At 39.3% G+C, this 24,752-nt stretch overlaps 1 protein-coding gene across 1 annotated transcript in view; it reads left to right on the top strand.

The window, feature by feature from the left end:
* The window catches only part of LOC131285303 (serine protease snake-like), a 79,150-nt gene that overhangs the window by 45,175 nt on the left and 9,223 nt on the right, over positions 1–24,752 (top strand). Inside the window, exon 5 of the mRNA XM_058314158.1 lies at positions 22,599–22,808. Coding sequence (XP_058170141.1) covers positions 22,599–22,808 — 210 coding nt within the window. The remainder of the gene's footprint in view (positions 1–22,598; positions 22,809–24,752) is intronic.

The following is a 24,752-nucleotide window of genomic DNA, read 5'->3' as shown; positions in this document are numbered from 1 at the left end:
GTTTGAAAAAATTAAGAAATGTTTTTGCGGCACAATTTTCGTAAATAAAAACTGAATTTACTCAAGTATTTGTAAAAACTAACTAAACCAAGCAACACGTGGAGAGCGAATAGCAAAACTTGCAATTCCACTGAAATGTGTTATATAAGAAAGCATGAGGATTCAGTTCACCGTATTAGTTACTTTTGCATGGGTAGAACTTTTTTTCGTTACTTTACCTGCATTTTTCAAATACAAACCTATTTCTAAGCTACGCAATGTGCAGAACGCCATTGATATTTATGCCACAATTTATGCAATATTTGTTTTTGCATTCTTTTAAGTAATTGTGGTTTCAGTGGCGAATGTTACAATTTTTGTTGTTTCTTTTTCTATTTTCAAATTTTTTTTTTTTACTACTTTACGTTCCAGTTATAAGGTTTTCAGAGAGTAGTTGGTTCGAACTATATTTAAAAAAATCCAAACTTCTTTAGATATGATGTCTTATAGATCCAGTTCCCCACAGTCAATGTTCGTATGCTTATACGATTGGGCTTAGCTTTTATACGGTATTTTTGCACGAAGCTTTTGGGTAACTTCCTTAATCCTTCTACCGCTCGCCATGGAACCTTTATGATGGAGATCGAATCGTGCTCTACGGCACACGAATCGAATGTTGCTTTTTCGAACGATTTTGTGAACGGATTACGGTCCCACACCAACCATTGCTTGTCGACCATTGCATCGGCAGACTAATGGGATCTATTGTGCGCCGCTACCGGATAGAGGGAGAATGTGTTACACAAAGCTATATTAAATCATCGGTGAAAAATATATCTCCCTTATCGACGTTCCTACTTCCTCTTTCCTCGGGTTGTCTCACGGCTGAACATCCCTATTTTTCGAGCTCTATTGTATTAGCTTTTTATGATTCAATGGGCTTTTTTATGTGGTTCGGAAATGGGAAAATCTTCTCACTGTCCCAATCGGATAAGATATTATTGGTGGTGCAAATCGTAGTTTATTGGTTCAGCCCTCTGCTGGTGGGTTTTTTTCATGTTTTGCCAAGAAATTATGGCTATAAAAGTTAGTTTAAGTTTCTACATTTTACCCTAAAGCAAACAAATTTGAATCGGTTTTTCACATAGTCGTAGTTTGAAACAAGTCGTAGAAAAACATTTCAATTCGCTCCTAGCTTACGATCTGGACTCAAAATAAAATACCTATGTTTCTAGCAAGCTCAATGACTGGGTGTTTGAGAAATATTCCTTTCAGATGGAGCTTAAAACTGATAATAAAACAGAAAGTTATTTTTTCAAAAAATAGTAGTTAAATTAAAGGTAAGCTATGAGAAAGAGCTAAGCTGCAATGGAAATAAAGGAAACTATGGTAACTGAAAAAGTGTTGAGAAAAAAAGCAAAACAGAGATTTGTGTCTAGTATGATAAAACAATAGAAAGCATTATTCCATAAACGCATTGTTCATGGAACGGTGGCTCGCGTGCTCGTTTCGTGAAGTACGCCTTGTTTGTTTCGAGTTTGCTTGGGAAGCTTCGGTTTTCTTATGTGATTTAAAAGGCAGTTTTTTTTTTACAGATTTATAAGTATAGAAGGGAAAGTAAATGTTTCAAGCTAGAAACATTTTAAACAAAAAAACGCGAAACGTAGGTAAAAGTTACCGTTCATAAGTTTGTAGTAAATAAAAAAATCGCTTGTAAATCGTTTGGTATGATGCATGCTTTGTGCAAAATTTCAATTGAAAACAAACCAGAATTTGGATCCCTTCCTGTTGTTGCTCATCTTTCGATCGGTTCGTAAGGTAATTCAGATTATCGTCTTCGAAATGTTTCTTGGCTTCGGTGATGCGCCACCTAAAGCAGGTCATTATCTTTCTGTGAATTCCTTGCGTTGAAATCGATTGAGAAAACATTTAAGCGATAAAATGTTATCGTTCCTGCTACCACACGGTATCGTTTGCTCGAGAAAACTCTAACCCGTATAACTAATTAGAAGCCATTACGATGAAACCGTTGAACATTCTTGGGCGAACGATTAGCCACGAGTACGAGGAGATCGTTCGATCACATGATATTGGAACCTAATTTCAGTAACCATGGTGATTACGATAAATGAGTTAAAACATTGTTGCGCAGGTAATGGTTTCGATACTAGCACTGTTACATGTTTCGAGCATACTGGATAGGAAAGTGATACCCTAGAAACGTGTTCAGTTAACAACACCTGTGGGGAATATTTTCGTTTTACATCCGCTATGTTGCGGGTTTCATAACTATAAAGCATTTTTAACTTTAGAAACCTATTTATTGTTTCATATTTCCTCTAAGGAAATATTCTCCACATTATAGAAATCTTTCGCATTTGTGCTAAATTTTTAGTACTTGTGTGAAAGAGTTTCTTATTATAAAAACCAGCTTAAGGATCTTAGTTGTCCCTGAGAGTTTCACGATTGCGTTAAAGCAGTAGAAAATAACAGTTGTGCACAGTTTATTTCGAGCATGTAAGAAGAACATGAAGGACATTAGCCGTATAAGGTGAACATACGAACAAAAATCTCTGGAGTAGGAACCATGGCGCCATTTTAATGATGATCGAAAGAATTTCAACGTTTAAGAATTTTCCTTATAGATCATTTCTAAGGTAAGTACTCACTGTCTTAGTTTTATTTTTATTCATACCGCCAGTATGTTTTTGTATCTTAAAACGGTAACAGCACGTAATGCTCATTTGCCGTTGATTCCTGTCACGTTTGGGTCCACTGACGTGCCTTTGGGATGTATGTACACGCAGAAGGCTTCGTCCGAGCATGTGAAGAGAAATTTCAATTAATGCCAGACTGCTAACAACAACGAACGCTGTGGGAGAAATGCCACAAGGGGCCAAATTAAAGCTAGGCAAAGACACACACACACACACACACACAAAACGACGGGAAGCATCCAAAAACATTCAAAACATCTCACGTAGGATCTTGGTACGCAGTCACCGAGATAAGAAGATTGTGTGAAAAACAATTATGCTCATTACAAGCGCTCGTCGTGCCTGGTGACAGTGAGAAATTAAATATCTTTCCATCTCAATCTTATACGACAAGAAGAGGGTGTCTGACGTGAGGTATAGGTAAGGGACTCCTTCCTTGTGCCTTGTAGAAATTCTGCTACAAAAAAGAGTGAAGCTCCTCACAATCACGAAAGGTGGAACTGTTTCGTGAATGAAGCTTCAGAGATTCCAAAGCAAGACGTACGATTCAACCCAAGCTGCTGAAACACTCGAAGCAAGCTGACTCAAGCATCATCGCACTTTGCAAGTGTGCGCACTCGATGTCGATCGATGATTACGGCTTAAGGCTACTTGGTCCTGTGGGAGAGTTTTGGGAAAAGGTTCACCTTCTGCATTTAATGCCTAATGATACCTTAATTGATATCAGATTCTGTTCCACGCCCGCCAAGGGTGTTCGCCGAAGGCGATGAAGGAACACTGGTGTGAACAATCGTTTGCAGAGACGCTGGCAGAAAGCTATCGTCACTTAATTTTCCAATTGCAACCGTAAACCTCAATCTTATTCCAAAGCATGCCTCGTTTTGCATTGGTTTTTAACTAAATACATATAAACTTAGTACTGCCTTCACAGTTGAACAATCATTTTTTCCTTCATTTAATGTTCTTTATTCATTTTTTCAACCTATCAGCTCTTCGCTCATCGGTTAAGTTAGAAAAATTGATGAATCATTTTATGCAACAGATATTTTAATGGGGTGTTTTTGTTTCGTGACAATCGATTATTGGATGAGAGATTTTAATCATTTCCTTTTTATTGCACGGCGTCGTCCAAGGAACTCATTTTTCGTGATGTTTTTTTTTCGAAATTTCATCCATCCATCGTTCGTTGGCATTGAAAAAGCAACACTTTCAGTCGATTGATGGACCTAATTAAAACTAATTTGATCCTGAAATCAGATTAAGATTGATGAACCAGAATATGTCTTGCCAGTTATGGAGCGGAGCAGTGATTACTTCCAACTTCCATCGGTTTTGAAGAACCGTAGGTTTCTAACGAAGAAAAGCCAAACATAATTCTTTCAACACTTGGGTGAATGTTGTGATAAAAATGAGAGGAAAAAGAAAAACATTTCATCTAAAACGTCAAACATTTGAGTTAGCCATCAAATTAACTGAAACGTTGTTTGGTAGAAAATCCTGCCGATATGAAGGCGAATATATGTGAATAGGAAAGTTGCCTTGCTTAAAACAACACTTTTCCGGACACTTTGCTAAATCATGCTTGATGAGGTTAGCTATTTTTGGGGAACATTGTAAATTAACTGTGAAATCGAACGGAAAAGATTGAATTTACAGAAGCTCTCTTAAGCTGTGTAATGATTGAAATTACTGTCATTAGTTGTAAGTTAATTTACCAATCTTAATCACAAGCTTGTTGGTTTTACAAGATTTTGGGATATATATAAAAAGTTATGTTAAAGATGGGAAGAGCGTTTTCTAAGAACGTATCACCATATTTAGTCGCAATTCCCTTTGCAACTGTGCGACAATCTTGGACAAGAGAACTTGTTTTCAATCTTGCACCTGCATAACAATCATGACGGCTTTATCAATTTTGTAATTTTATCTTTGTTTCTTTATCACATGAAAAATACTTCACATTCCACCCTACGTCGACAGCTCGTTGGGAGCGAACGAATTCTGACAAAATTACTTCATTAAACCCGCACGATATACGAAACACGTTACAGGAAAGATTACGGTCAATGGGATAGGTACATATGGTGTTCGTTTGTTTGTTCATTTGAACGTTGACGATTGTAAATATACGCTTCGTTACGTTTGTCAAATGTTCTGTTTTCAATTGATTTTATTGGTGTGAAGTTTTCTCACTTTTTTCTGCTGCTTTAAAATCTTGTTCACATTAGGTGGAATCGCATACGAATTTGTTTAATTTTTAACCATGGCTTAAATTAAGCGATGGTCTATTTTAGCCGCTCGAATTTGGTATCGCGTACTGTTTCAATTGACCATGGTTAAATGTTAAACCATTGGATGCAATTTTGATACAAAGCCTACTTTGCGCTTTGATTACAAACAATTTAAAATGTTATTCTGAACGTTTTCAAATCCATTTTAATTTAAAAAAAACAACTTCTTTGTTTTTCTTTATTGTTTAAAATTTTCACTAGTTGTTTTCTTGGCATTGGTAAATTTTTATTAACTACAAATGAAAAATAACAACACGATATGGAAAACACAAACCTGTGAAATCTTTTACCTTGTGTAATTCGAATAAACATTGGCCATTCTGCCATTTGCTTTGGTTTGTGTACAAGTGGTGGGAAATTTTACAACGGGAATTAATGCAAAATAAATCTTCTGCCACTAATTCATGCCACAGAAAATATTCTAGTGGGTTTCCATATCGTAGAAAATTATATCGACTGATTCGTATCGAAGCAAGGCATTTGGCTCAACTGGAAACTGCATTCAAATTTTAAGAAAATGCTAAAATATATAACGTACATATCTCTCAATTTTCGTTCATACAACCGGATATGGTTCGGTTCGCAGAAGACTGGGAATACCCAATTTGGTTTGGCCCCATAATCCAACCAACTCTGTTTAAAAAAAACACTCACGTGCTTTCGATTAGCTAATAAATATGAAAAAGATGTACGTTGACTAGTCCTATCCATAGTAACTTAGGTGTTAAATTGCCGAATGTTCTTTTAACACTCGTTTGCCCATCGGCGACATAACCGGTATTTATTTGTATTTTTACTTTTTTATTAAAACTTTTCATCCACTCCAATTTTAAAATGTATATTCTTTTGCCTAGTTCCACAAAAATATCGACTTCCGTATTGATATTTTACATAAAATATCTTGCGCGGAAGATTTGTTTATTAAACAACTACCCCAGACACATCATATAATAAACCATCGTCAACGCTGAAGTCAGAGCGTATGCGATGCCAGAAACCATGGTTTATTATACTGCTCGAAACTTTTACCCGCAGAACCCTAGGGTGCGTGACAATCGTTTGTTTAGTTTTAAACCATGGTTTAATTTGACACAAATGAATGACAAATGAACGCGGTTCATCCAAAATGAACGCTAGACGGCAGATTAAACCATGGTTAAATAAACAAATCCGTATGCGATTCCACCTATTATTACGCGCATCGCACTTTGTTTATTCGTAACATTCACATCGTAACACATTCGAATGGTTTTGTTTGTTTCGAGTGGCTGCACCTAAAGTGTCGCAACATTAGGTGGAATCGCATACGTATTTGTTTATTTAACCATGGTTTAATCTGCCGTCTAGCGTTCATTTTGGATGAACCGCGTTCATTTGTCATTCATTTGTGTCAAATTAAACCATGGTTTAAAACTAAACAAACCATTGTCACGCACCCTAGGGTTCTGCGGGTAAAAATTTCGAGCAGTATAATAAACCATCGTTTCTGGCATCGCATACGCTCTGACTTCAGCGTTGAAGATGGTTTATTATATGATGTGTCTGGGGTAGTTGTTAAATAAACAAATCTTCCGCGCAAGATATTTTATTGTAAAATATCCTTAGGGAAGTCGATATTTTTGTGAAGCTAGGCACAAGAATATACATTTTTAACATTAGAGTGGATGAAAAAGCTTTAATAAAAAAGTAAAAACACAAATAAATACCGGTTATGTCGCCGATGGGCAAACGAATGTTTAAAGAACATTTGGCAATTTAACACCTAAGTTACTATGGATAGGACTAGTTATTGAGCATCTTTTTTATATTTATTAGCTTAGCGAAAAACAAGTAAGTTTTTTTTAAACAGAGTTGGTTGGCTGAACCAAATTGGGTATTCCCAGTCTTCAACGAACCGAACCATATCCGGTTGTATGAACGAAGGCAAAAAATTGCGTATTCCACCTCATTTTTCTAATAAAAAGAGGAAACGAAAAATTGAGAGATATGTACATTATATATTTTAGCATTTATTTATAATTTATAGAGAGAGCTTACCGAATGCAGTTTACAGTTGAGCCAAATGCCTTGGTTCGATACGAATGAGTCGATATAATTTTCTACGATATGGAAATCCACTAGAATATTTTCTGTGACATGAATTAGTGGCAGAAGATTTACTTTGCATTAATTCTCGTTGTAAAATGTCCCACCTCTTGCACACAAACCGAAGTAAATGGCAGAATGGCCAATGTTTTTACGAATTACACTAGGCAATAGATTTCACAAGCTTGTATTTTCCATACCGTGTTGTTATTTGTTCATTTGTAGTTAATAAAAATGTAAGAAAAAAACTAGTAACAAATTTAATTAACAATGAAAAACAAAAAGGAGTTTTTTTTATTAAAAATTGTTTTGAAAACGTTCAATTCAAATTGTTTGTAATCAAAGCGTCAAAGTAGGCTTTGTATCAATGGTTTAACATTTAACCATGGTCAATTGAAACAGTACGCGATACCAAATTCGAGCGGCTAAAATAGACCATTGCTTAATTTAAGCCATGGTTAAAATTAAACAAATTCGTATGCGATTCCACCTAATGTTTGGGCAAACGTGATGCCAATAACCAAAACATATCTTCAAAATGACATAACTTGCTTGAAATATCATGGTATGCGTAAACGCTGAAATTTGAACAAAAGGGAGGGAATTCAGCTTCCACACTTACATTAAACTAGTTATTAAAAATCATATAAATAAAGAGAGTTGGATGCTTTAATGTACAAAGTTTTGTTTTTCACAGCCCGTGAATTTCGTTGTAGTGTATTAAGGCGCTTCCTTGGAAATTAACTATAATGTTCGCACTACGCCAGGAAAGATCGACTGTATAGAAAAGTATCCTACTAGGTGTTACCTGATGAGTTTCACTTTCCATTGAAAAGTTTGGATAAGATGTACAAAGTTCGCAGCAAAACAAATAGAAAGTATCGAGTTTTATCTTGAAGCGGCTAAATCAGATAAATTGAGTTTTTCAGTTTTCTTTGAGCACTTTTATTTTGTCTCGTGTTGTATCCTCTTGCGAACCTTTTAAATAGCAACCGTTGACAGTCGGTTTGGTGGATTGGGGAAAAAAGTGCAGCACAATGGATTGCCATCACCAACTATTCGGAAAACTTTGCTGCAGTAAACTTTTCCCGGTACGTTTCGGCTCAGGATGCTATCGAGGAGCTCTTTAGCTGTTGTATATGAATCGTTTAAATATTGAACAAAGCTCGAACGGCTACAAACTTACACACCCATATTATTTGTTTTAACCCGTACAGATTTTACTCCAACAAGATCTTAATGGGATAACGGTGGATATGTTTCATTATTATAATACGCCCAATACTCAATACAGGTTTGATTCAACCGACAAATCAACCAGTTTCAAAAGCATTCTACAGAACGCTTGAAGTAGTAACTATTGGAAAATCAAACTGAATCTCTCGAGTGAACTATGACATACCTCTCGTTTGAGCGAATTTATGCGTTTCTGTCATGAATGAGAAAAAATATGAAAAGTTCAAATCCCATTGCTGCAGGTGTCAAAGTGCATTGGGAGATGAAAAAAAAATAACACAGTTTTCGTGTCAAAACGTTGTGGCCAAGGGTCCTATATGTAGTCTCTGACACAAAGAGGGAATAAAATTTTCCAATATTTTATCATCCTGTGTGACGTGTATCTTTATTATATTTTTTGTCAAAAATCCCTATCAATGAATTGTGTCTCGCGAAAGGGCCAATAATCGACCATTTTCATGCGTCTGGCCTGTCCTCTTATGGTATTAAACCGTTATGGTTAAACTTCGAATGCAGAACGTTTTCGCCTGTCGATACGTTGTTTTGCTTCCGGACATTCCCATATCCGGAAGGGTGATATTGTTTGAAAACGTCGTTTTTATCTCGGCTTCAAGCTCAGGTTGAGTTCTATGCTCACCGTTCACATTTTTTATAGCTTACTGATTTGCCTTTGTTTCGCGATAATCTCCCCTGGGCTATGATTGTTAGCTGTTTTGTGCCTTAACCGCCGTTTAAACACGCCTGGAATTCCAGGTGGCGGGAACGGGAAAAAGTAGCCCAGATTCGACAGAATATCCAGCGGGAACGAGCTTATTCGCCCGATCTGTCAAAGTGAAGCTTTGTTTACGTTTTAGTTTGTTTACGTGATCTAAATTGGCGGCAGGTAAAAGTGGAATTGTGAGTCATTATCAAATATAAAGTTTATGAATGGTGTTGTTGAGTTCCTCCTCCAAAATTTTGCGTCGAAGACTACTCGCATTTTGCGTCGAAGACTACTCGCATACCGACGTTGTTGTAGCAAGCGAATGAAACTTTTCATGAAACGTTTCAATTAAGCAAATGCGTCCGTTCCCGCCGGGTCGTAGTTTCGCGTTTTTTAAACATAGCGGGAACGAAATCCGTTTTTTTCATATGGAGTTTCCCGTCGTCCAGCGGGATTCCCGCGGGACGGCGGGAATATTCGTGCGAATACCGCTGTGTCTAGCCGTCGCTTTACGCTTACGAGTCCTGTGCGTGTGAAGCCACAATAGAAAACTTTAACGCAAACGCTAGAGGAAACTAGAGGGACAGAGATCAGAGGGCAAAACAAATTTCATTCATCGAAAGAAAACGCGCATTACGGTTCCAACACACTCTTACACTCTGCACAGAACGTGTGACAACGTCTAGATAAGCAGCTTTCATTCGTTCGAAACAGACGGACAAATTGGTGGTTAAGATGCCTTCAATGCAAAACTAACCATTACTGATGAGCGTGGATAGTGAAATCATTTCATCTTGTTTTATCCAATAAGGGGAAGGTGATGATATTGTATGCGAAAAACCTAACCGCAGGATGCTCTTTGCCTAATTTCGATAATTTTGCATCCTAAAACATTATTCCACTTATTTTGAATGTTACGAAAAAGATGCATATGAATGAATCTCGCCAAAAGATTCATAAGGCACAACACTACACGTATCACGTTCCATTTTACATATGTGTACAGTGAAAGCGAAACCTTTCCCATGGCATAATATAGCAACATATGTAACGTGAAACTTCCGTGAGTATCGTTTTCCCTTGTAAAACAAATGGAAAATAATGACGCTTACAGAAACATATGGACCACACAAGGTTCATGGAAGGTTCATTATGAATTCCAAAATCAACATTTGCTGCAATCATTCTACAGATAACCATAAAAAAAACAACGAGTGGTTGGAAAAAGGTTTCAGAAAAGATGAAACCCTTACCCAATGAGAAATGCACTGTAAGCAGATTTACTCGAAAGCAACGACCCATGTGGTGCGTCAAACAAACAAATCCAACGCACACGGTAAGGGTCATTGTGTACCCGAACGGCAACGTTTGTGGAATGCAATTGGAAACCAACGCCGCTCAGCTTGGCGTAGAAAATGGTTAAACTGCATATGTTGCAATAAATCGTCAATGGGCGACGGGGCGTGTTTTAAAGTCATGTTGCCTACAGAAAAAGAAAAAAAGAAAGATAAGATAACAACAACGAATCGAAAACGTGCAACAATCAACCAAAAAAAACATAGCATAAGCAATCTGCGCTAGAGTTGAAACATTGAAAGTAGGGCATCATACAGCAGAGACTAACTTTATTTCTGCGAAACGAATCATTTGCATACCCAATCAGTCATCAATGTTAATTGATGAAATGCTATCGTTTTAGCAAAGAGATTGTATTATGCGGAATGCCGAAGTAAACAATTAACCAAGTGCATACGATGCACCTAGCTTGGGAGTCAACTTACAAGCCTGCTTCAAAACCTTTCTAGTGGAAGTGAATCAGAGTAAAAAGCTTTTGCTTGATAAAGGTCTGCTTCTTCTTCTTCTTGGCGTAACGACCTTGTTGGTCATGCCTGCCCTGTAAAGGGCTTACGAGACTTTTTACCCTATGTGTACGTGGATAGTCAGTCCTCTCGTACAGGGGAGGGTCCGGTCTCGGTTGGGATTCGAACCCACGCCGTCGAGGTGGTGAGCCCCGGCGCTCATGGGCCGATTTTCTAACCGGCGCTACCGCTCGGCTGTCGCGGACCCCCTCAAGCAAGAGGCAACTAGCTTGAGAGGTAATAGGGATCCAGGGACTTCAGCCATTAGCCGGAAGCAATTAATTTCACATTCTCTCAGTTGCTCACCATAACCAAGCTAGGAGGTCTTCCTTCGCGGGACCTGTTTGGTTAGTCGTGAAGTAACAATATCCATCTACATTCTTTACAAAGGATGGATAAGCAGGTTGTATACTATCCACCGGAACAAGGGCGTTTACAGGAATTATTCTTTCAAGTGCCATCTATAATGAACAAACATTTGGTTTTAAAATTGATATTTGATGGGTTTATCAGTCAAAAAAAAAACACAATTATATGAAATTTTCAATATTCATTATTTTCAAATCATATCGGAGTAATTAGTAATCCACAACATGTGGGATGTTTTACATGTCAAGAACTTTGACATACTTCATCACACACGTTTGAAAAAATGTGTGTTTTTAAAGCAACCATGATCAATTTTTAAAATATAACATTGGTAATTGAAGCAGCAACAAAAAATATTTTTGTCAATGCGTTTTAGTTATTTTTCTAGACTTTTACTAATTCCTAAATATTTTAGGAAGACAGAAATTTTTCTAATCTTTTCGTAAATAGCTCATGAATGTTTCATTACTTTCGCTTAAAGTTCAGCTCAAGTTTTTAACCTTCCTTTCCCTGCGTGGCACTTGAAACGCCAACTCAAAATGAAACCTAAATTCATCACTTTGTCGGTTTGGAACGTTCGATACAAAACGTGCAGCTATGAATTTACCCGTCCGGACGGAATCGATTCAGTTGAAAGAGAAGAAATGATTTGCTTCCACTTTACCCTTTTTACTCTATTTTGTTGGCTTATCGTTTCTAGCCTTGATCCAGTTGTTTTCTTTTCTTCGGTTTTTGTTTCGCTTCGCGAAAACTTTCCCACTGGCTGGAGAGTTTCGTCAGAAGTGTTTTGTGACTTGAGTTTCACACTGGTACAAACTGCTCCTTCGTATCCAAATCGTCATTCGTATTCCATCGTAAGCGGAACCTCCAAGCTATCTTTTGCTCAGGGTGACGGAAGGCACGATTGCCTGGGTGGTAAATTAATTTTCACCCAAATTAGGCAAAAGTTTCTTCCCTTGCCTAGCGCCTATCAACTCAATTTCTTTCTGAGAGTTTCAACTGCTGCTGGCAAATAATTAAAACAATCCTTTCGCCTGGTTTAAAGGATTTTCTTTGCTATTTCCGTTTGTTTGGCGGATACTGGTCGAAGCTGGAAGATCAGTTTTTGTGGCTTTAATTTTTAGGGGACGATTTTTTCTTCTTTTTGATTGGAGAATCGTATCACCGTTCTTACCAGATGCAGATATTTCACTTTGACCCTGCGCAGGTTGCTTTATGATGTTTTGAAATTAATAGTAAATGATATTTCATTCTTTTTTTTAACGACCCTCGCGATAACAAGATACATGATTTGAAATGAAATAACATAACATTAAAATATTCCAAAGATTGAATCGAGTAAACTTTGAGCAATAAACTTTGAATAAAATGTACAAACTGTGTAGCGTTTATTTTATAAAAAAAGAAAAAAAATGTTTAAGCTCAAAACATGAAAAAGGTAAGTAATAAATCTGACCATTAATTCCAAGGTGATTGAGTCGTATAAAATTTTCTGACATTCGCTGGCTACTTATAAAAAGCCACCTATAGTGGCTTCAATTCAACTTTGCACAAGCTGAAAAATGATCCAAACCACAACCACTCAACTCAATCTATCAAAAAGGTACTACACTTTTTGAGGTAGTTTCGTACAAGAGTTAAGTGTGGGTTTGGCAACGAAGTAAATTAAGTTGACTCAGTCTCGTTTCGCCGAATTTGGTTTAATCTGAAACAAAACTTTTCTGCTTGTGAATTGAATGCTTAGTTTGTTGGGGCATGAGGCCGCCGCAGCAATTGGGGTTGCATTATGGTGGATAACCGTCTGCCGCAACTGCTAAGTAGGGTTACAATATGGCAAAAAACAATTATCGATCAATAGGAAATTACTAAATATTTTATGACTGAAAATTTCATTTCTTAAATTTTTGTGAATATATCAATTCTAAAACTAATTATTGTATATTCAAATTCAAAATATTAATCTACTACACTACTTGCTTAAAAGTAGTGCTTCATTAACAAAGTTGTTTAAAAAATACTGCACCGTGCCATCCTTTCTATTTTTTCTCATTTTCCATGGGTTTTTGTTATACTGCTGTAGTTTTTTCCTGAAGATTCTTCGTATCATAGGTGCTTAATTTATTATAAGACTTAAAAAAAAGGTGAAAACGTCGGTGTCATTATAGTCACTCATGATTCCCAGAATCACCGCTACGTAAGAGTGTAATCCATGCATATGATAATTCTGTTCCAGTGTCGTACATTTTGGTGCTCGAAATAACCCGTGACATCCCCGCGCTCTTGCCCGCTTCCGTACCGACCGAGCGCCACAATTACGCCACGGGAAATAAGCCACCCGAGGCCAGTATGGTGATGACGAGGCCGTTGAATTAAATTCTCAACCGGAAAAATCTCTCTTACCACTCCCTCACCATTTTCGGGTGGAGCAAAGCAAATGGATGGGTAAGCAACAATCCGGAATCCGCAGCCACTTGTCCTTGTCTCCGTGCATATTAATCCGTGCCTGACGAAATAAGCCTCGCGCCCGGTTGTAAAGTACCGGCCAACCGGCTTCGGTAAAACGCTCGTAACGTGTGGTTTCGGGGTTTGAGCGCATTTTCGGGTCTACTGCGAGGCGCTAGGCTGTGTCAACTCCCGCTGGATATAGGTCATGCCCTTAGACGGATTCCCATCGCCGTGTTTGAACGCCGCTTTTCACCCGCGCCTAAGTGACGACCGCTTCCAAGCTCTTTTTCCCACCGCTTCCAAGGCGGTCCGTAATGTACGCAAATCCATTTGTGGAAGGATTATTCCCAACGGGCGAACATCGCAAAACCGTACCCTGCCGGCGAAGGGAACCGGGTGTGCGGATGCCAGGGGCTGCCGAGAAAATCAAAATCCATCAGCGACGCTGCGCTCCATCTCGGTTCCTATCTGGTCAGCCCTTCTGCCCAACATTCCCAGCACAAATGTCTGAACGAGCACTATCGCTGGATGATGGCGTCGCAGTGGAATACTTGGCTCGGAAATCGTACCATTTACATACGAATAAGGCTCTCGAAGGCGGAGAAACAATGATGGTTGAGCTTTTACCTTCTCCTTTTCGCACGCATGTCGTTTTTGTCCCTCCGGGTCATCCATTTAGGAGTTAACGAAAGACATTCCCTATCGTTATTCGTTGGCCTGCGCATTTACTTAGCATTCATCAGATTCACCTTTCGCCATAGGCTTTCCGGCTATAACATCCAAGCCCAGGGCAACTCTTCCGGTGAAGGGTGTTTGGTGGTGAAGGGAAATGGATTCGCCTTCCATGTTTTAACACAATCTATTGCCAGCTTCTGATGTGTCGGGTGAACAATGGGCAGCTTAAGTGATAGCGCATCAAACTTGACATTTTACCTGCGGGAAATCTACACTCGACATGTAATTTTCAGAAATAGTTTCGTTGAGATCGTATTCTGTTGTATAAAATTTGATCATGCACTGATTTTACCGCTGAAAGCAATTTTTCCTAGTACAGGAATAGTTTCCAACTATCAAACAATCGTTTTTATTTATCTAGATCATCTGTTCATTATCTGAAACTAGTTTCTAGTCGTTACGGACGGACGATGGGTCTAGTTCGAGTTAGAAAATCGGTTCTCAAATTGGCATTTCAAAATATTTGATTTATACACAGACCACAGATAGACAAGAAGTATGAAAGTAAAGGAAGGATCGAAAAACCAACAAAGATGGCCATCAAATGCTTGAATTGGCCAGAAAAGGTTTGTTGGCCTAACACAGAACAACCACGAGTGAAGTTTAGGACAAACGCAAAAGCATAGAAACAGCATTTCCGCTGTTGTTGCACAAATGCAAAACTCGCATGTAGGTTACGGTAAAGACAACGATTGTTCAGTTCGAAGTACAATACCAAGACCTAAATACACTTGACTTCCCGGATACAATGCAATCGGGAACGAGATGTATAAGCATGCGTGCAACGATAGCGCTAAACGTATGGCGCGACAAACATTAATAATTAAATCAAAACATGACTCGCTCAAAGCGTGGGAGCAAAAGACAGGAAAAGAGAGATCGCTTAAGATCACAAAGTCGAGACGACACACGTATGCGTACGCGAAACGAAATCCAGATAACCGAATTCCAACAGTAAAACATTGTAGAAAGAACGATCGCGAGCGGGCGCGATGTGACAATGTATTAACAAGTACCGAAATCCGGATAACCAAATCAACGATACGGCATTGTAGAAAGAACGAACGATCGAACTTGGCAAGAACGCGTTCATAAAAGTCGCGATTGTAAACAATATTCAGTTGTTTACTCAATAGACATAATGGTCCAAGCGCATGACCAAATCAGTGAGTCAGGCCAAAACATAAGCATCTAAGCCTAAACAACAATGTAGTCACAAATGGCACTGTTCGATTTCAAGTTCCTTACCTTAAGGACTTAGGAAATTTTGAGTGCGTCTTCTCCGGCGTCGGCATAGTCACGGCACGGACCAAACTCTCAGAAAATCTGCAAGTCCTATTCCAACCCGGTTGCGATTTCTCCGATGTCGGCATAGTCACGGCGCGGACCGAAATCTCGGTTATCTTCAAGTCCAGGTCTTAGCATCTCATGTTGTTCTCTCCGGTGTCGGCATAGTCACGGCCCGAAACCGAACACGTTGATACTAAAACCGAAAGAGTTAAGTAAAGAGTAAAGGGTGTTCGCGATGGAGACGACTGACGCACACGGTCAAGTTACCTTCGCGCTTGATCGGACAATTCCACTTCGTTACACTAGACGTTAATAAGTTTGTTTTGCGGTTGTGTAAGGATTTTTTGATTTTTAGTTCAGTTTTGAAATTGAAGATTGAATTTTTCCCTCATTGATTTTAGGCAGTTTATTTTTAACGCCACCGTTTGCGTTCACATAAATATTTTTCTTCTACACCTTTAAGCCCTTTGTTAGACGACCTTCTTACTAATTCTTGTTATCTTCACTTTAGTGAGAGAGTTACTTCCAAACGTTACGTCCCATCCTTATCACTTTTCGTTCCGGTTACCAAAAAGACAGCTGACACTTATTGTAATCACGCTAATCCATCCGAAACGCCACCCACAGCTCAGTGCCTCCTTTGCCCTCGTGCCCGACCGTTCCGCACACGGCCGGAAAATGCGAGATCGTTGTCAACAAAATAGCATTTATCTTTTGACCCGTAGCCGTTGGTTTCGCGACCAAAATGACCGGCGTCTCATTGTTCAGCGGTCACAACAACAAAGGTTGTTGAAATAAAACGAGTAAAAAAGATTCAGCCCGTTTTTATTGGCTTGTTTAGAAAAAAAACCCACCGTTCTTGTGTTTTCCGGTGGTCACCCAAAGTCTCGATCTTTAAGGGAAACTCCCACAGGACGAAGCTCTCGACGGGTGGGCCTGAAAATACCGAAATGAGGTAGAAAGAAAGGGAAAAAACACAGCATACCAAAGAATAGCGCCGAGTATAAACGAACCAAAACGGAAACAAAAAGGCAAAAGAAATTCGTCCCTCACCCGTCGGTTCTCCTTATCCCGCCATTGTTATGTTTGCGGAAGGTGTGGAAGAGATTTAATGAGTAATTTACATGGCGCACGGGCTTTTCCCATGGCGCTTTAACACAGCGTTTCTTTCTTTTCCACCAGTGCCCACTCCTCCCGCTCCCGGTTCCCTATAAAACTCCAGGTTAGTTCCGAGCATCGTAAAAAAATTTGTTTTGCACCGTTTAAGGAAAAGACCGCCTCTGTTGAAGTCCTAAATCATGATTTCGTGGCCGTAAACGGTGGGGCGATTTGGCGCTCATGCAAGTGATGATGGTAATTGCAACCATATTTTTGATATTGAAGAAAATAAAGCCTTAGGAACCAAACTAAATTGATCTTAGGTTACATTTGACCAGAATTAGAGAAATAACAAATGACTCGAGTGACAACGGATCAAAGTGAATTGTTTTTATTTGAAGAATAAGTTCAGCTGGATAATATTTGGAACGAAATGCGAATTATTAAACATTTTTAAATCATTTCACGATAAATAAAAATCGGAAGAGTAACAATCATCATATCTAAGTATCAATCATCAATCATATATTTAAGTATTATTTTAATTTTTATATCATTTCATCTTCAGATCTTTGATAACAAAACCAAATAACCAGCAGATGGTAGAACCAACGTACGCAGTGACGTATCTGAGGAAAAATAATAAATCAAAGCAATTTGATGTGGGTGCTCATGAAAATGGTCTCCAATTTCTTTGACCCGTTCACTATATTTTTTTATGTGGCACGACATCCCCTAGTGGGACAAGGCCTCTCTCCGAAGAGAGTTTGTGTGACCGAAAGACGGTATAGTATAGATCGGTGGTCAGCCGTTCGTAATACCGGAGGGTGCCAGACTCGAGATTCGATCCCACACCTGTGGTGTGGTGTTTCCTCGCGCTACCGCTGCGCCATGGGCACCCCCAAACCGTGCCCGTTCACTGCGTTAGCAAAAAAACGCTGGCTTCCAGAGCACACAGCATGTTATTGCGGAGTATGGGACAGTTTTTCCCATGACCCAAGACTGCATATTTTCTAACGTTATCCATTCACACCGTTCACAGCCATTCTCCGAAAGCTTACCTAATGGGGTAACTCTAACCTTCTGCTCCGACGACGAGCTTGCTTAGCGTTTAGGTCGAGGTCATGGTACAAAATATTTCACGTCGAAGGTTCGAGAGTGCCCCTAGAGCGAAAGGGTGGACGAAGCAAGTAGTACGTTGCGCTCATTAAAATCTCATTTAGTCGGGTATATTAACATTCAAGCGGTTCAATCTACGCAGCATAAAAGTTCCACCTTGGATCGCAAAATCGCAACGATATGAAGGTTTCAAAGCCAGAAGGTCACCAACATCGTGATTGCTGGTAATATGTTTGGCTTTTGGTCAAATCTCAGCAAAAGGTACGAATTTCGATGCACACAACTTGCATTGCGAAGGCCAAATATGTCTGCGTTGACTCAACAGTTGCACATAAAAGACAGAAAGTGGGTAATGTTGGCAAAATAAAGTAGCGTTTGTAAATATTATCTAGCGACCAGGCGTCTCCATTGGTACTTTATTAGTTTTATCAATTTATTCTGGAACAATAAGGATCACATATACATACAAATTAGTTTCTGAAGTGATGTGTAGTTATATTCAAACTTTATTTATTGTCTCACTCCTGTGCATCTGAACGGTAATGATTACAAATCCCTTTAACAAAATAAGAAGAATTACAAGATTGACAGGAAGCACGCAGAACATGCCCGACCCAATTTAATCACATCCGATCAGTGCTCCCAAGCCATAATTATGGAATCAAATTTGTATCGATTGAAGATTTATTTGCAATCACTTCAATGCACGCGGTTCACGGGGTCGGCATCCTTATGGGCAGCCGGGTTTCAATAGGCCAATGCGGCTAGCTGTCATTTATGACAGCTGACGAAAGTGGAAGAGCGACCGGGTGCGAAAGCGTGGTAGGTGATGGTTCTCCCGCTCGTTGTTGGCATCCGCTTTTCCTGGCCGGTTGAGGAAGTGTCGAGGTTGATCCACCGCAGCCGCTACGTTGACATTTATTTCTTTGACAAATTTACGCGTGACTGATTTGACCCTTTCCCCGCACGCTGTCACATTAGCCCCTCAAACAATCGACGGTATGGCCATTGGCGTTTCTATGCCATCGATTCGCGTTCCATCGATATAATATGCTGGTCAATCATTGTTATTTGACTACGGACGGACGACGAATTCCCTGCCTCCCGAAATCCATCGGTTGTTGTTTATCGTGCTCTTTCACCCCCTTCCGTACCGGTTGGACATCATTTATCATCGTGCCTATAATGGGTGGTTCCGATGAGTATGTGAGGTTGACAATAAGCGACGCTGTTTACCCAACGAAATCGATCCCAACAGCTGCATCGTGTGCCGGTTGATCATTCGGCTCGTCTATCAATTTGTAATAACAATAAGCCGGTAGAACATGTTGGGTCGATAGGACGAGTCACAGCATTACTACCTGGCACGTTAGAAACGATTTTATTTGTATTTGCTTTTAGGTTTGTAAATACTCCGCTGAGTTTGTGGAAAAACATCGATCGAAAATGTATCGTTTATTTTATATGTTGTCGGGTAATTATTCATTAAAGATACAGCATGATAATGCTACAAAAATCATTCATGTTCTAAATAAGACAACGATTCAATTGTGTAAAATTAAACTGATGTAAAAAGTAACCATCCGATGGGTGACAAGAGCAGGGATACTATCGTAGGAAGTATTTTACGTGTTGGCTCAAGACATTTTTTTGCAAAGCAAGATTGTAAATAATCCCAAATATGTAAAGAGTGGATATTATCATGGCAAATTTCAATGATATTTGTGACACTTTTGGAGAAGGTGTTAAGACTCTAAAAGCGTGTTTAGTCTAATGAAAGAATAATTATTGCAAATACTTCCATCAGATGCTTATTCCGGTCTATTAAGGGCTGTAAATGTCGCATCAAACCATTCCCGCTAAGGTATAATCTTTACGAACCTTGAAAACTCTTCCCTTGCTTCGTAGTCAATCCATCACCAAACACGACTAGTGTGGAGACTTAACCCTGCACCCTAATAAATCACAAAGTTTTTCAAGAGGAACCAATAACCTTCACATTTACTGCTTATGTATAACATCCCCCTCAAGTGTTAGCAGAGAGGAGGGGGGGTCATAAACCCCCGACAGGTACCGCAATCCTTTGAGTTGTCTTAAACCCGTGTTTTGCCATGAATTTTTGTCTTCCTTCTCCCAGGCGCGTGATAAAGAAACATTCATCCCTTCATCGTGTTCTTGCTCGCATCGGTTAAAATAACATTTTTCGTAATCGTAATTTTTTGCTTCTCCTCTCTGGAGGCCTTTATTTCTTCGGGTCACGTATTGGATGGGTTAGTACATGCCTACCGACTCTAAGATGGATGAAGGAGCAGAACGGATATGTTTTGATATGAAGTGTGTTCTGTAAAACACATTAAAGAGATTTCGTAGGGACAGTGGAAGGGAATATAACAGGGAACAGGTTTCATCTTTGTAAAGGCAAAACTTTTCAGCCTTTCTTTTGATTGAATGAAATCATTAATCATAGAAAATGTTACCTATAACCCGGGCTATCAAGTTAAATACTCCAACATTGCGGTTCATTGAGGTGTTATTTTCTAATAACATTGAAAGATCGTCATTGTGTGGTGTGATGGATGAATCATCAATAAAAATACACTTTCCTTCTAAGTTCCTTGCGCATCAAAGCTCAGCTGAACTTCTTTCTTTTGCGACTGTCTATATTTTAGAGTAACTTGTTTCTAATTGCCAATCTTTTGCATATTTTGTATAAAGAAATACCGTTTCCGTGTTCCTCCTTGGATCGCTTCGACAAGTTTTGGTCATGGGGCGCTCTTTGATTTTGTTTAGATTTTCTCAAGAATCTTCCTAAGCTTTGAACTGTCCTTATCGTTCGCACTGTTCAAACCTCTCATTACCGATGATTCGTGTCCTTTGTCCGTTTTCTATGTTTATTTAGGATCACGATCGCGATCATTACCGAGTGTTTACATGTTTTGGTTTCATTTATGGCCACGAGGTTTTCATTTTGGTTTTCATTTATTGTTACTTTGCTACAACGCAATCGAGTCCTTTCGGGAGGTTTCTATATTTGGAACAACGATCATACCGGATACTGAAATATTACAATTTGTGGTGGGATTTTCTTTATGTTTATTCCCGATCTTTTTATCTTTGTTTTGCACAATTCCGATACTTATTGAGTTTTTTGTGTTTTATAGATCATTCATATTTCTTCTGAGTTCCTCTTGCTCTGAGTTGTAAGTGGATTTGTTGCACTCCAAAAGTTGCATGGTTTTCCTGGCTTGTACTTTTATGTTGTGTTCTATCGCACCGCGGCGTTTGTTAGTTCTGATTTTCGCAATATTCTTCTTGACAATTGATTGTGTGTTCTATTGTATGTGTGAACAAATCCTTAGTTTTTCCTCAGTAAACTTCATATATAGCAGCAATTATTGAAAATTAAGTATCTACCGAAAAGCCTTTGGGTCACTCGTGCGAAAACACAATCCCCAATCTACTCTCAATCAACATTGCTAGTGAAAATCACGTGCCGGAATGCGGAAAAACGTTTGCGGTTGGTTCATTATTCGTTCGGCGACAAAAACGGATAAGCGTACGAAACCACGAAACGCTACACACACGTTTTGCCATAATGATAACACAACACCTCGCTGTGCTTCGGAAACAAATGAGAGGTTTCTGCTGTGCGTCAACAGGCCGAAAATGTTCCCCGGCCATTGTTTCGGAAATGTCGCGGTTTCCGCTGACCACCGGAAGGACTTTCTTTCCAATTTTCCGCCCAGTGCTCTCCAACGTAGCTTCATTGAACGATTTTCTGCTTATGAATTTAGGATTGGTAAATCGATTCACACACGTGATGCGTTTGGCAAGTGTATTTGAGAAGTATTAGTGTTCAATATTTGGAAATCATTTAGCAAAAATAAATTAAGTTTGCCGTCCCTAATGATATTTTAACTTCATTTTTTATTTTTTCCGTCATATAACAAACTGCTCTTCATTCTCTTAATGCGTTCAGGAAGTTATCTCCGCATGGATTTTATCTCCGTTTAGCATAACGTTTTTTTTCGTCAGTTCTACGTTCATATCGGAGGCTTCCATTCAAACGCATTGGCTAACACCCTCGAGCTCAAATTTGTGTCCTTAGTGTTTATGTGTGGTTTCTTCTTTTGAGCTGCTCTTTGGAAGGAAACTATTTGCTTAAACACCATTCGTTCCCGAGATGGTAAAATTTGCCTCAATTTATGAAACTTTTACTTGCTCACATTTATGAAATAAAACACACCTCTTCCTGTTTCACTCCTGCTTGCTCGAATTGTTTTATGTTTCGACTGCAAAGGGGTATGCAAATGATGGCATGCCTCCATGGGAAGTAAGCCAACTCGGTGTTAATGCTCCTCGCCAAGAGATTGCCTGCAAATGTGGCAGTAATGATGAGAAAATCCTCTGCACAATTTTTTAATCTTAATATTTAATGTACTTTTTCTTTTAGTTTTTCTCCCCTCCCATTGCGGTTTTCGTGTTATGGTTGTCTTTCAACCATTCGTTCCGGAATGTGGTGCGCTCTACATCGATGGCTGTTCTTCCGGTGTTCGTTTGGTTCCGCTCATCATGCTCATGGTCTCTCGGATGTAATACGATCGCACCGTCACGTGTTGGTGCTTTCCGGGTGAATCCTTCTACGCCAACGTTGACCACGACGAACGCCCAGGTGCCATCTACGTCGTGGACGAGCTGGACTACGAGCGACGGCAGAGTTATGAACTTTTAATTAGAGCCACCGACAGCGTGTCGGGCGTATCGGCGGAAGTTCCGGTGTCAGTGCTGGTGCAGGACGTGAACGACTGCCCGCCGGAGATCGAGCAGGACAGCTACAACATCACCGTGTCGGAGCGGACTCCCTTCGGAACGGCCATCCAAGGCAAGGCCATGGCATTGCTCCGGAGGGATCGATGGTTAACTCCACGAAGGATCGGCTCACGGGAAGTCTGTCCTGTGAACCGGCTTTTTCCCTTTGCTGCTATATCGTGGTGGATCTAGTACTCAGCTGTTGATATAAAATAAAGAAATTATTTGCTGCTACAACGAGAAAACGAATGGAATACATTCTCGGTACTTCTGTTTTTGCTAGCATTCCTTTTACCCATCACATACTTCTAGCCATCATATATCACGCTCTCGAAGCATCAAAGGGGCCGTGGATTAACACGTCCATACTACCGACAAGCAGAAAGTAAAAAATGTCCTGCGCTTTCAAACCACCAGAATACCATTCAGCACTCTGCGAATAGTTTACTTACATTTTACCATCATTTTTGTTCTCGGAATGACCTAAGAAAGCAATTATAACACATCCTTGTCGCTGGTGGTTAATAAGTTTTTGTCAGGAATTTCTGAAACCACCGATTCTTCGAACATGTCAACGAACGTCTCGATTTTCATGGTTCCACTATTCCATTTAACCCTCATGAGCATTAGCGTTGTGACGCTCAGGAAAGAATAATATTTTTACTCGCTTGTCCCTCTCTTGATGATCGTCAAATACCCTTTATTGAAACGGTATCTTTTCAACGCTCCATTCCTATGCCTTGGCATTGAATGTTTTACGTCGATGATGGTGAGTGACACTCTCTATGATATCCGGTTCCGATCGTTAGGGAAGGAAGGAGGTTAAAAGTCCTATAATCGTCCTCACAGTCTGTCGTCGGTTATTAACTTCAATTACAACGTTTTCTTATGGTATGGTATTCGATTGAATACTTTTTTAAATTGGTTTCGTTCTGAAATCAGAAGGACAGTGTTTTATAGCGAGGAGTTATTTATTGGACCTCTGGAATCAATTTTGTTCATTATTTTTGCATCATTCAATTTCAGTGTTCTAAATCACGGGTTTCAAAACTCAACAGCAGTAACCAAAACTCTTTACATAAAATAATTGAAAACTTGATAGAGATTACGCATTTATACATTGTTACTGACATAAGAAAAGATTTTCTCATTTGCTCAAGATCCTATTTTTTATCAGTTCAGTTCTTTATTTTGTATTTTTTTCCACGATCGCTAAATGTGACAATAGTTTGTCAGTTTTGTTTGCATGAACAATATTTCAACATTGTTCGTTATTTCATCATCGCTATTGGGTTTTCCTCATGCATTTCATTATCTTCGTGTTACTTGTTTCCTTTTGTACTTGTACCTTTCGGGACTCTTCTAAAGAGAAGGTGTATAGTTGTTCCTTATGTTTAGCACATTCATTTCTACGAACGCAGTGCGATTTTAAGTAGAAGTAGGAAAAATGGAGCTCGGTGTCTTGGTGAAACACTCTACCTCTACCACTCTGAGGTGAATTTTTTTGTAGTTGCACTGGAAAAGAATATGAAACTAGACAGGTTAACTGGATGTACCTACTCATCACATACACAGTCCTTACAGTCAATCTGCACATTACATTGGTGAACCACAAAATCTTCGGGTTCTATCGACGCTACCAAAGCGCATACATATCTTACTTTTATCGTTTTAATTAAGTATCCCGGGTTTGAATGAAGCAGAATTTACTCCTTTCTATTTAACCACTCACACACGCTCAATCACGCCGAGTAACGACGACCGTTTTATTCTTTTGTTTTGTGCAGGCATCAACCAGGTCATAAACTATGCACTTCGGACGGACTGAAAGAACACAGCGTTGATGGCGTGATCTATCTGAAGGAATCGTAAGACCACGAGACGCTAAGCCATCTTAATTTCATCTTTTTTGTGATGTTCTGTATCATCCGATAAAAACACATCACGTGCAAGATTTGGGTAAACCAGGCAATCCACCCTCGAAACATAAATATCAACAAAGATAACATTAATCATA

The sequence above is a fragment of the Anopheles ziemanni genome, chromosome 3 (assembly GCF_943734765.1).
Source record: "Anopheles ziemanni chromosome 3, idAnoZiCoDA_A2_x.2, whole genome shotgun sequence".
In the NCBI taxonomy this organism is placed as follows: Eukaryota; Metazoa; Arthropoda; class Insecta; order Diptera; family Culicidae; genus Anopheles; species Anopheles ziemanni.
This window is presented reverse-complemented; position numbering and strand designations above follow the sequence as displayed.